This window comes from Synchiropus splendidus, chromosome 12 (assembly GCF_027744825.2).
Source record: "Synchiropus splendidus isolate RoL2022-P1 chromosome 12, RoL_Sspl_1.0, whole genome shotgun sequence".
Taxonomy (NCBI): domain Eukaryota; kingdom Metazoa; phylum Chordata; class Actinopteri; order Syngnathiformes; family Callionymidae; genus Synchiropus; species Synchiropus splendidus.
Window position 1 is genome coordinate 4,979,097 of NC_071345.1, and position 11,060 is coordinate 4,990,156.

Consider the following 11,060-nt stretch of genomic DNA (forward strand, 5'->3'; position numbering starts at 1 on the left):
GAATAGAAAAACTACAAAAGATAAACCAATGATATAACAGGTATGCTGTTTTGTTTAAAATACACTTTTACTTTTAATTGAATGTGGCTTGAATTGAAACATACAACTATAAACGGAGTGAAACATGTATTTTACTTGTACTTGTTGGTGACGTGAAAGGTGCTTTGGTGAAGAAAGAGTGAGAGTGAACATCCCACTCACAGGCGATTGAGATCCACCTGTATATGTTTTCATACTGTGGGATGAAGGATTGCAACAAGAGATTAGACATGGGCTGACACGGATCATATCCTGTGCAAGGAAATAATAATGCGGCAAAGTTGAAATTCATAGATTCATAAATATCTCAGGAGAAAAGTCTGATTTTTTTTGTTTGTTTTTAGATGAACAAAAATCATTTTATGGGTTGATTTCTTTATAATCTGCATGGATAGTCTCATTCTACCTCAGCAGAATAGCATACACGTATACATGAATAGTTTACATGTCACACAAAGTTATGGAACAAACCAGTCCAACAGAGCGACCGAAGAGTTTTTAATCAGGTCTGTTTATTGTAATAGTGAGTGACAACACCGTGGCTGCTTTGATCATGCTACAACATGGCTGTGAAACTGTCTTAATACAAGTAAACATATGGCGTCGATGATGCGCCTTCGCTCATCTTCTGTTAACTCTGACTAGGAAAGCATGCACATTAACAGAGACATATTGTTTGCTGAAAAAGTAGTGTATGGTTGATCAGCTTTCGCAGCTGAAAACAAGAGATTTTTTTTTCATCGCCATGGCAACAGATGTCCTTAGCCTGCGAACATTCCAGCAAACTGAGCCTCTTCCGTTTGTGAGACGCAGAACTCCCATGCATGATTCATGTGTCTGTGCTCTTGACATGTTGCTGATGAGAAGGTGGTTTTCTCAGACCTTTGTGCAACCACTGAAACAAACTATTGTCGCAAAAAGGCATTGATTCGCACGGCCAGGTCTCATCTTTGTATCCCCTGAGGAGGATGGGCGCCGTCTTCCTTATCTGTCCACGCTGGTCTCCGCCAACCGGTTATTCATGATGCCAAGAGCTCCCACTCCTCCGGAGAAACCGTTCTGACGGGAGCTGGAGCCGCAGGGGCGAGGATGACCGTTGGCCATCTCTGAGAGCTGCTTCTGCATGATTGCTAAGTTCACCTGGATAAGAGAAGAACAGAGAGTGTTCTGTACGTGTGCACGGAAGCAGTGGAACACCGTGTTCCCAAGAATTCACAAGTTGTAAAAATGTGCAAAATTCTCTTGAAAGTGAATATTATTGACTTTTGAAAAATGTGTGAAGAACTATTCAGGTTTTTACCACCCACAAACACACATGGACATTTCATTCTCTAGTTTTAGAGGGGGGGAAGACTGTTTTTCCCATAGAATACATACATATTTTTCCCCTTAGCCAAGGCAACTCTGAGCTATATAAAAATATAGGTAAATTATGTGTATTGTCTCGCCGAAAATCTCTCTGGTCACACATGGGCCCAAAATTTTGGGCACTTTCTGAAGGTATGTTCACAACAAATGCGACTTGGCGTCACTTAATAAGGCCACTCACACCTCCGCCGTCGCTGAAACCGACATTTCCCTGCCTCTGAAATCATGTTAGGAAAGGTCATTCACCTCGGGGAAGGAGCTAAGGTCAATGCAGTAGCAACCGCTACGAAAAGCTTCTCCGCCAATTCACTTCCTCATCTTTGTGATGAAGTGTCCCAGTATGTGGTCGTCCCGATATGTTGTCGTCCAAGTTCCCAAGTTGTTTGACGCCACCAATGTTGCCAGAAACGTGTCGCCAGAAATATGCAGAAACTCCAACCTTCTTGCCTCAAATGTGTTGCATCCCATGCTCCAATACTGTAACACTACTAACTGCAGCATGTTATCTTGCCTTCAGATGCATAAGATGCTTTGGTCGCATATTCAAATTTGGTGTGAACCTGCCTTAAAAAAGATCCCAAAACACGTGATTCAAGTCAAACTAAATACATTGTACTCCACCACTGTACGTCACCTTCACTTCACCTCACCACAACCACAATATTGCGACGATCTATTCTTGGACAGTTACAAATTCATATTTTCCCAGGCCAAATAAAATGACTTGCTGGGTAGAATTAGGCCCTGAGCCATGCGTTTGACACAAGCATCTCTTGCTTATTATTAAGGGCACGTTGTGGACACATGATCTTAAGAAAATGTCTACTACCAGCGCTTGCAGAGACATAAATAAACCCCAGATGTGTTTATTCACTTAAAAAACAAACACACCAGAGGGAAAACATTATTGTCATTTTTGCGTTCAAAGTGTTCCACCACCGCCTGTTGGCCCAGCGTGCAAACCCACAGATTCATCACCACATTGTTTCTCCTGGCGAAGTGCTGCTGCAACGGAAACATCAAAACGTGCGAACAGATTGAGAATATAAATAAATAAATATGTCTCCCACCGGTTTCTGAATGTGCCACATTATGTGCTGAATCAGCTGGTGTGTTAAAGTGTGAGGACGTAGTGTGTTAGCAGACAAGACGCTGATCTAACTATGAATGGTTGATGACACAGATGTTCTCTTTAATATTTTATGATCTGATATCGGGTGTCCATGTATTTGGGCCGTATAAATAAATAAAGCTCTTTGCACATTTAAACAGACAACGGTGAGTAGTTCAGATACATAAATACGAGACCCGATGTTTCCGCAAAGGAACAAGGTTCTTGGGTTAAAACCACATGAGGTCTCTATAAAAGGTAATTCAAAGTCAAGTTTATGGAGCCATCTGTTACACTGTTTCACGAAACCTCTTCAATCTATGGTAAGGTATTGAAGTTTATGTCAAAGTTCTCAGTCCCACTGTTCATGAGTTTAAATACATTTTTTATTACATTTTTCTATTGTGATATTGAATGTCAATTTCTCATTATTATTCTTATTATTTTTATTGTTATTATCAGTAATAGTATTAGTACCACTACTAGTAGTAAAATCTTATTTTTTTGACAACCCAAAATTCATCAAAAAAATTCATCTTTTTTAACTGCATATCATCTACCTACATGATAATGGCTGTCATTTCCATCATCCACCCTGCCTGCACTCTCTTCTTCACCTCTCCTGCTGCTCTGGACGATTGGTCCCAACTGGCTGGAGTGTTTTCGCCTGCGTCTTCACTCATCCTCTGGACAATAGATTCCTGAGCTGATGAGGCAGATTTAAAAACTGTTCCCCCCAGGAGCAACTTTTCACCGGTGCAATGAGGTAAGCAATGAGAAAAAGCAATATTGTTTACACAGCCCAAAGGCTCTAAAACATTGCCACCTAAAATTACACAGCCAGACTAATCGGTCGCTATGGATACATAAACTGCCATCTACACTTGATGAGATCAAGATGAAACTGCAGAAAAACACATTAAAAAATAATTGCATTTTATTTGGGAAGCATCCAGAAGTATCGCTCTAAAAGCGAATGTGCTTTTTACTCACGTTAGATTTTCCTGCATAATGAAGGGCAATGAAATGCGTTTTAGAACGGCTGCTTCAGATTGTTAAAATCCAAATGAGCCCATTATTTTCCTTGTCATGTGATGTCCTCCCTCAATGCAATACCTCACTTTCCCAACTTACTGCTGTCCCTCATTGTCTGTCCTCCATTTCTTCTTAGGACCGAACCTTCAGCACCCTGTTCCTCTTCTTCAGGTCTCCCTGACCGACGTCTTGTTTCTACCTGCTGCTGGTCAAATTGCATCTTCTCTCCCTTTTCTGGCCATTCAGTCTTCAATCCAATGCTATAAATTCAAATGAATAAAATAAAAGCTAGCTCAGGAGACTCTGGTTCCGTGATGGTCTTGGTCTTGGAGACAGATTCCAGACACTGAAGCAGAGATCAGGAGGCCAATCCAGCTCCATCATGAACGTACAGTACTTTCTCTGGCAAATAATTCAATGTTTGAGGACCTCACCCTAACTATAACCAAACCTAGTGATGGGTAGATGAAGCTTCATGAAACAGTGTCCTCCTTTTCAGAGGTCAGTGGGTGGCACTTTCAGTTTAAATATAATGTGAGGTCCCATTGATTTAGTCTTTTGAAGACAAAGATTATAGAGCAAATAGTGCCATCTAGTGGGACACTTTTTCATGAAGCCTCACCAGTGCATCACTAGGTTTCATGAAACAGTGTCCTGGTTTGCAGAGGCCACCAGAGGGCACTGTCTGCTGTGAAATGTTTGGACTTCAGCGACTAATTCAATGAAACCTCACATCATTTCTAAAGAAAGAGCGCCATCTAGTGGCATCTGAAACTAGGGCACCGTTTCATCAACACTGCAATACTGTTTCATGATATCTCATCGTCCTGTCAGTAACCAAATCGTAAGAAAAATCTTCTTGATATTTGCTATTCATAATGATAAACTCCAATACTTTGAGTTACCATTGTGCTAGTCAGTCTAATACAAGCCTTCATATCAGCTGGAGGGGTTTCGCAAACGTTGGGCCCAGCTGGGTTTTCTTCCCAGGAGCTCAGCAGTCATACATGGTAAAACACTGTAATCAGTGCAAGACACTAAAAGGCTCCTTATAGAGCCACTTAAATCAATCAAAACAGTAATTGTGCACTTATATCCTCCTCAGGAATGTATTTTTATACTTTTTAAAGCCAGCTGTGGGACTACTAAAAATAACCTGAAAAAACCTGAAAAGTTATGGATGGATTTTGGGTGAAATCGTCAGGAAATATGTGAAATGCAAAACTGGATCCGGATCGTCTGGATCCAGGACCCATTGTTAAGGACTCATGAAGACATTAGAGATCAAGATTCAGATCAAGATGAAAATAACTGCCACTATTAGTTTACCCTGCGACAAATCCAGCAGCTACTGAAATGAGTACTTTTTTTGTCGTCCCCATACAATGTTGGACATCAAGGAACTGTGCTTTAAGTCAGCCTGGACGTCCTATGTTGACACACCCGTCAGCCTCAAGTGTTGCACATCGATGCATCTGGCTTTCAATTGTAGCATATGTTCCCATTTTCCACTGCACTTCCTAACGCCACCCAGTCAACATTAGCGTCTTCTTTTGTGGTGGCCGCAGCGGATCATCTTCCTCCATCTCCCCTTGTCCTCTGCTTCCTCTTCTCTCAAACCTACACACCTCATGTCCTCCTTCACCACCTCCATCCATCTCCTCTGTGGCCTTCCTCTCCACCTTCTGCCTGGCAGTTCCAACCTCAACATCTTCATCTACCAATGTACTGGCTCTCTCTCTCTCCTCTGTACATGTCCAAACCATCTCCACCGAGCCTCTCTGACTTGGTCTCCTAAACACCTGAGCACATGTGCTGTCCCTCTGATCCTATCCATCCTGCTCACTCCCAGAGAGAAGCTCAGCATCTTCATCTCTGCTACCTCCAGCTCTGCCTCCTGTCTTTTCCTCAGTGCCACTGTTTCCAAACCATACAACATTGTTGGCCTCACCACCCTTTTGGACACTTTCCCTTTCATCCTTGCCGACACTCTTTTGTCACACATCACACCTGACACTTTTCTCCAATGATTCCACCATGCCTGCACCCGCTTCTTCACCTCTTTGTCACACCCTCCACTGTCCTGGACTGTTGAGCCCAAGTACTTAAAACCCCCCACCTTCTTACATAGTCTCATCTGTAGATAACTTTAATGGGACGAATCTGCAGTATACATTTCATCCAGATTAAAGCTGGTTTTGGCGAGAGACGGCGACGATATTGACTGGAAAAATTATAATAGCAACGTAGCACACATGTTGTTGTGGTGATACCTTTGAGGAGTCAAATCTCCCACCTTGTTTGCAGCAAGAAAGTCTCTAATGGAGATCATCTCTCCCGACATCCTCCGACCAGTATCGGTCTCACTCTCGTTGATGCCGTCCGTTTCAATAGACGGGTCTCTGCGGGAGCGCATCTGTCCCGGGGCCACCACGTTCCGACGGGGATGTCTGTGAGAAAGGGGGCCCTTTCTCGATAAACAGCAGCGACACGGGGCTTCAAGTCTCCTGAGCAGCCAGTTCAGGACCTGCTTGATGACGATGGAGATGACGTTGAAGAGGGAGTAGATGCAGCAAACGCCTGTCAGGATGAACAAGAAGTTGCCCAGTTGATACGCCGTGGTGGCTTGGCCTTCGTACACCAGCCGCTGGCTGCTGACCATATCTCCAAACCCTATGGTGCTGAAGGCCACGAAGCAGAAGTAGAGCGAGTCGAGGTAACCCCAGCCTTCGGCGGCTGAGTACATCAGGGAGGCACAGCAGGACACCAGGACGGCGGCGGCTCCCAGAATAAGCATCACACAGTAGACTGACGGCTTCCAGCCGGGATGGGTTTCTTCTCGTCCCTCCACGTCTCCACGTTCCTCTATGAATTTCCCACCGCTTTGCGGGAACACCGCTTTGTTCTGCCGCCGCTCGTGGCAGGACTTGAGCACGATGGCGATGACGGTGATGACCCGCTCCAGAAACAGGTTGAAGAAGAGGATCGTGGCGGAACAGCCGAGGAGGCCGTAGAACATCAGGAAGACCTTCCCACTGACGGTCGCAGGTGTCGTCATGCCAAAACCTTCGAAGACACAAGAACGTAAAAATGATACGGCTGTAGGATGAGGTTCAAATGGTGCAGCTTGGCGCTATCGAGACCTAGTAATGCAATGACAAAGAGCCCTTTTTATCGCATTGTATACATAAAAAAATCCTCCCTTTTCCCTTCTTATTCAGTCAAGCAAGAAAGTATTGATTCATTTTATGCAGGTGACAACTGGGGAGGTGACTTGCTGCCATGCAAATGAGCTGAAAGGGAGGAATCGTTTTGCATGTGGTGGCCCCTTATTTAAACACGCAGCCGCTTCGCTGCGCCATGTGACCTGGTTCGAAGAGTCCTCAGAGATGATGGAAAATCACCGATTGATTGGGTCTTATCCGTCTGATTCCCCTCACTGTTGTGCACCAGACGTAAACAGATCACTCCTACGCAGTATTTTTTTTTGTACAGACATATAAATGTAGTGAAGCAAAGCAAATCCTGCTTCATTTAATCAACTTTTTTGTTTTTGGATAATGAAGCTTGAGCAAGCAGCAATTATTATATTCAACAGCAATGATGTGATTCTAAATAACTAGTTGAAACTCAAAAAAAAAAAAAGCAATTAAACGGGTGTTAACTGAATTTAATTTAGTAAACCCAACTAAAAAAACGGGCAATTTCTTTATAAAGTTTGAACAGAAAGAATGGCTACGGAAAGTGGGCAGTTTACTTTTAGTAGAAGTGCTGTTAATAGAGCTCTGAGACTTGTTAGCGTGAAGTTACACACACAAAACCATTGGAGATGTCTTAGACTCTGGACTGCAATGCTCGACCTGGACCATCCAGCACCCAATTACACCCACACAATGTCCAATCGAACCATTAGAACAGGCTAAATAAAGACTCATTTTCTTTTATCCACACATGGGCTGCAGCCCTTTTGAAAGACACAAACCATTACGCAGCTTTTGCAACTTGCTTCGCACATTTTCAGCGCGAGTGACCCGTAAATCGGCCCCTGAGTCAAACAAGACCGTCTTCTGTGGAATTTTGTGAAACTGGTGGTTAATCCACAATACAAGGTCTTCCATCATAGATGGTTATGAGCTCTTCAATCCTTGCAGTGCATTATGGGTCAGTGACTATCGCCTTATATTTTAAAATTATATGAGGTACATTCAGAAAATTTTATTAGTAGCCAAAAAAACATGGTCACAAGCAGAAACTTTGGAGACATTTCCACGGCTCAGAACATTTAACCGTTTCCCTTATTTCAGAGTTCATTATTTAGCTTTTTTTTATTAATATATTCTCTGATACTTAAGAGTGTGAGCAGTTTATCAGGCAGATCATTTGAAAAGAGTAACTGGCGATAAATTGAATTTCATGGCTCAGAATACTGCTTTCTTTTCTAGACAATCTAGACAATTGTTTTTCAGTCAATCCACCAGTAAATGAACAAATATAGCATGGTTCTGTGCCTTGCAGAGATTGGCTGACATGAAAACCTGCTTCTAATATTGATCAAAATATTTTGTTTTAGTCGTTTGCCCTCCATGACACACACACTCCCCCTGTGCACTCACTGACTCCTGGCCTCCAATAATGCAGGAGGAAACCCATAAATAAACAGTGTTTTAGATAGTGCAATCATAGTTTAGCCAAGTGTTTCTAATCTGTTCGGTTGTAATGACTACATTTTGTCATATAAAGTGACTTTACATGGAAAGTATTGGGTACATTGTGAAATGCTACTTTACAGCAGATGCTTTATTAAAAAGCAATTTATGTGAATGTGAATAGCATTTTCTCCCACACAGTAACAGAACGAGTCGAATGAAGTCACAAGACCTTGACCCAGCTACATCGCTGGGATTGACACACAATACCGAGGGGTCACGGCACCAAGCGCAATACGCAGGTGAAAGATGCTTGTACCTGGTCACGTGCTTTTAAGACCTTTTATGGACTTTTTTTTGGAAAGTAAGTCACCATGGAGATCCATTGTTCAGATCAGAATAAAATTTAGCTCACAACAAGACCTGCATCAACTAGGTTTGTACATCGCTTTTGCTCGACAATGTAAACTTTGAGCGTATCCATCTCTCACCGATGGTCGACACCACGGTCCCGACGAAATAAAAAGAGCCGGTTAAGTCCCATCGGGGCCGGATGGCGTCCACTCGGATCCCTGCCACGTTCGCCTCCTCGTAGCTCCGGAGAAAGTTGTTGACCTCTGTCCTGCTCAGGTTGTACCTCTGACGGAAGAGCTCCAACCTCTGCTCCCACCGTTGCTTCGCCTCGCGCTCCTTCGGCTGCTCCAGCGCGGAGAAGACCGCGGCTCCGCACATGAGGTAGACGACGATGAAGAGCGCCAGCAACACGAACCTCGCATTATCCTCGTTTATTGGACCAGAAGCGCAGCAGCACCCGCTTTTGGATGCCATTATGTTGATGTTACCGCGGCGTCCGTGTTGCGCGGGAGGACCAGTGGCATGATGGAGAGCTTTAACGGCAACTGAACACGCTCTGCTTCTGTGCTGAAATAGAAATAAAAACCCGCCTAAAATAGAGTCAGGCACAATTGCTGCGTTTGCCGGAGCCAGTGCGATTGATTCTGGAAACAATGATCATCACCTGTTGAGTCGTGCTGGAGTGACGAGAGCCTCCCTCGCCACAGTCTCCTCCCCAGTGCGCCTTTACGCGCAGCCACACACGCAACCGACTCCCGACCAGCCTCGTTTCTCTCCGGTGTGGTACAGTTCATTATTATAGTTATTAGTTGGCGTGATTAGAAACCCAGTCATCTAATCTTTCCCTTAAAAAATACGAACATTTAAACCTGCGAGTTGTTTAGGAGTTGGTGGGGAGGATTTGGGACCGGCACCACAGGGTGTATACTAACATCGAAAATCTATTTCTACCACAAAATCCAGTAAAAATAACCATTTCGAATAGTCATTGTTTACTTGCGAAAAAGTAACCTGCTGCCTTTGGTTTTCATTGCACTCTGGTTCCTTTTCACTTGTGCTGCAGAACCTTGTGTATCATTCAGAGTAATGGAGATCGAGAGATGTGAAGAAGAGAGTGCAGCGAGGGTGGAGCAGGTGTAGAAGAACTGTGACTGAAAATTAGCAGCTAGTGAGGGGGCGATGAGGTATCATGAAACAGTACTGCATGAAACTATCCGAACTTTAAGAGGTGACTAGATGGCGCTCTTGAATTACATTAATGATATGAGGTTTCATTGAATAAGGTGTTCCAGTCCAAGCATATTACAGCAGACAGTGCCCCCTGGTGGCCTCTGAAAATTAGAACACTGTTTCATGAAACTTCCTCAACCTTTCAATACTGTGTCATAAAACCTCATCTACCCATCACCAGTAGCAGATGAATTAAAGGGACGCACCATAGGACTGTAGTGAGACTTGAGATGAAGTATGGTTAAGAGCAGGGGTGTCCAAACTGGTCCTCACAGGAGGGAGGAAACTCAGACAGAGGGAGACGGAGACTAGGGAGGTTGATCAAGGCAGGTTAAAGTGGACGAGGTTTACACCTACGTCTAGTAAATATTGAGTGGGTGACATCACTCTTGGTATACAATGTGAATTTTGTGAGTCTCCCTCTCTCACCTATAGATGACAGCATGACCACCACGAAAAAGAAAGCTCCAGTGAAGTCCCATCTGGGCCTGAGGGCGTCCACTCGGATCCCCACTGCCATGGCTTCTTCATAGCTCTGGAGAAAGCTGTCGATCTCTGTCCGGTTCAGGTTGGACCTCAGCCTGAAGAGCTCCAACCTCTGCTCCCACCGCAGCTTTGCCTCCTGCTCCTTTGGCTGCTCCAGTGCGGAGAAGATCACGGCTCCGCACATGAGGTAGATGATGATGAAGAGCGTCAGCAACACCAGTCTTAAATTATTCTTGTTTAGTAGGCCAGAACCACAACAGCACCAGTGTGTCAATGCCATGATGTTATCATGTTGTGTCAGTGCTGCGGGACTTGTTTGTTCAGTTTAAAGTAGCAGTTTATGCTCTAATGCCTTTGATGCCATGTGATTCATGATCAAGGCATGTTTAACAATCTTTGATCTTTCATCATAAAAGTCAAATTAAAGCTTGTATGGGTTTTTTTTAGGTCACCGGAGGATTGGTATTGTGAGCGGCTGCTTTTCACCCTTGGAATCTATGGAACACTTCGGCTGGTGGTTCGTTCCAACACATTCTCACTCCTAAGGCGTCACCTAAAGACTATTATCTGATGCCGAAGTCAGCCTTCCGTGGTCCATGTTCTTGCACAGGCATCTCAATGGAGTCAAACATTTCCCCTCTATCGCCACATCAAAGGAAGGACAGGGGTTAAGGACCTCATGTGGTCATGCGCTTCACTCAAAATGCCAACAAGTGCAAGGCGTAAGTCGACCGCCTGCTCATCTGAGGTGCTATATACCAAGCGGCATGAAATAAAATTCAACAGTGAAA

The 11,060-nt window shown here is 44.0% G+C and overlaps 1 protein-coding gene across 6 annotated transcripts; it reads right to left on the reverse strand.

Moving 5' to 3' along the window:
* Positions 1-554: 554 nt before the first annotated feature.
* Positions 555-10,580, reverse strand: kcnk13b (potassium channel, subfamily K, member 13b). 6 transcript variants are annotated; one of them, XM_053881827.1, is made up of 4 exons: positions 10,213-10,580; positions 8,691-9,120; positions 5,850-6,619; positions 555-1,179 (listed from the first exon to the last, which is right to left on the reverse strand). In XM_053881827.1, the coding sequence occupies exons 2-4, from the start codon at positions 9,025-9,027 to the stop codon at positions 1,024-1,026; spliced, it is 1,263 nt and encodes a 420-aa protein (XP_053737802.1). In that variant the 5' UTR covers positions 9,028-9,120; positions 10,213-10,580; the 3' UTR covers positions 555-1,023. The 6 variants fall into 6 exon arrangements, 2 of the variants coding, with proteins under 2 accessions (XP_053737802.1, XP_053737801.1); XR_008416275.1 differs by lacking the exon at positions 8,691-9,120 and adding an exon at positions 3,083-3,813 and having other exon boundaries at positions 1,030-1,179; XR_008416274.1 differs by lacking the exon at positions 8,691-9,120 and adding an exon at positions 3,083-3,204 and having other exon boundaries at positions 1,030-1,179; positions 3,653-6,619.
* Between the last annotated feature and the right edge of the window lie 480 nt (positions 10,581-11,060).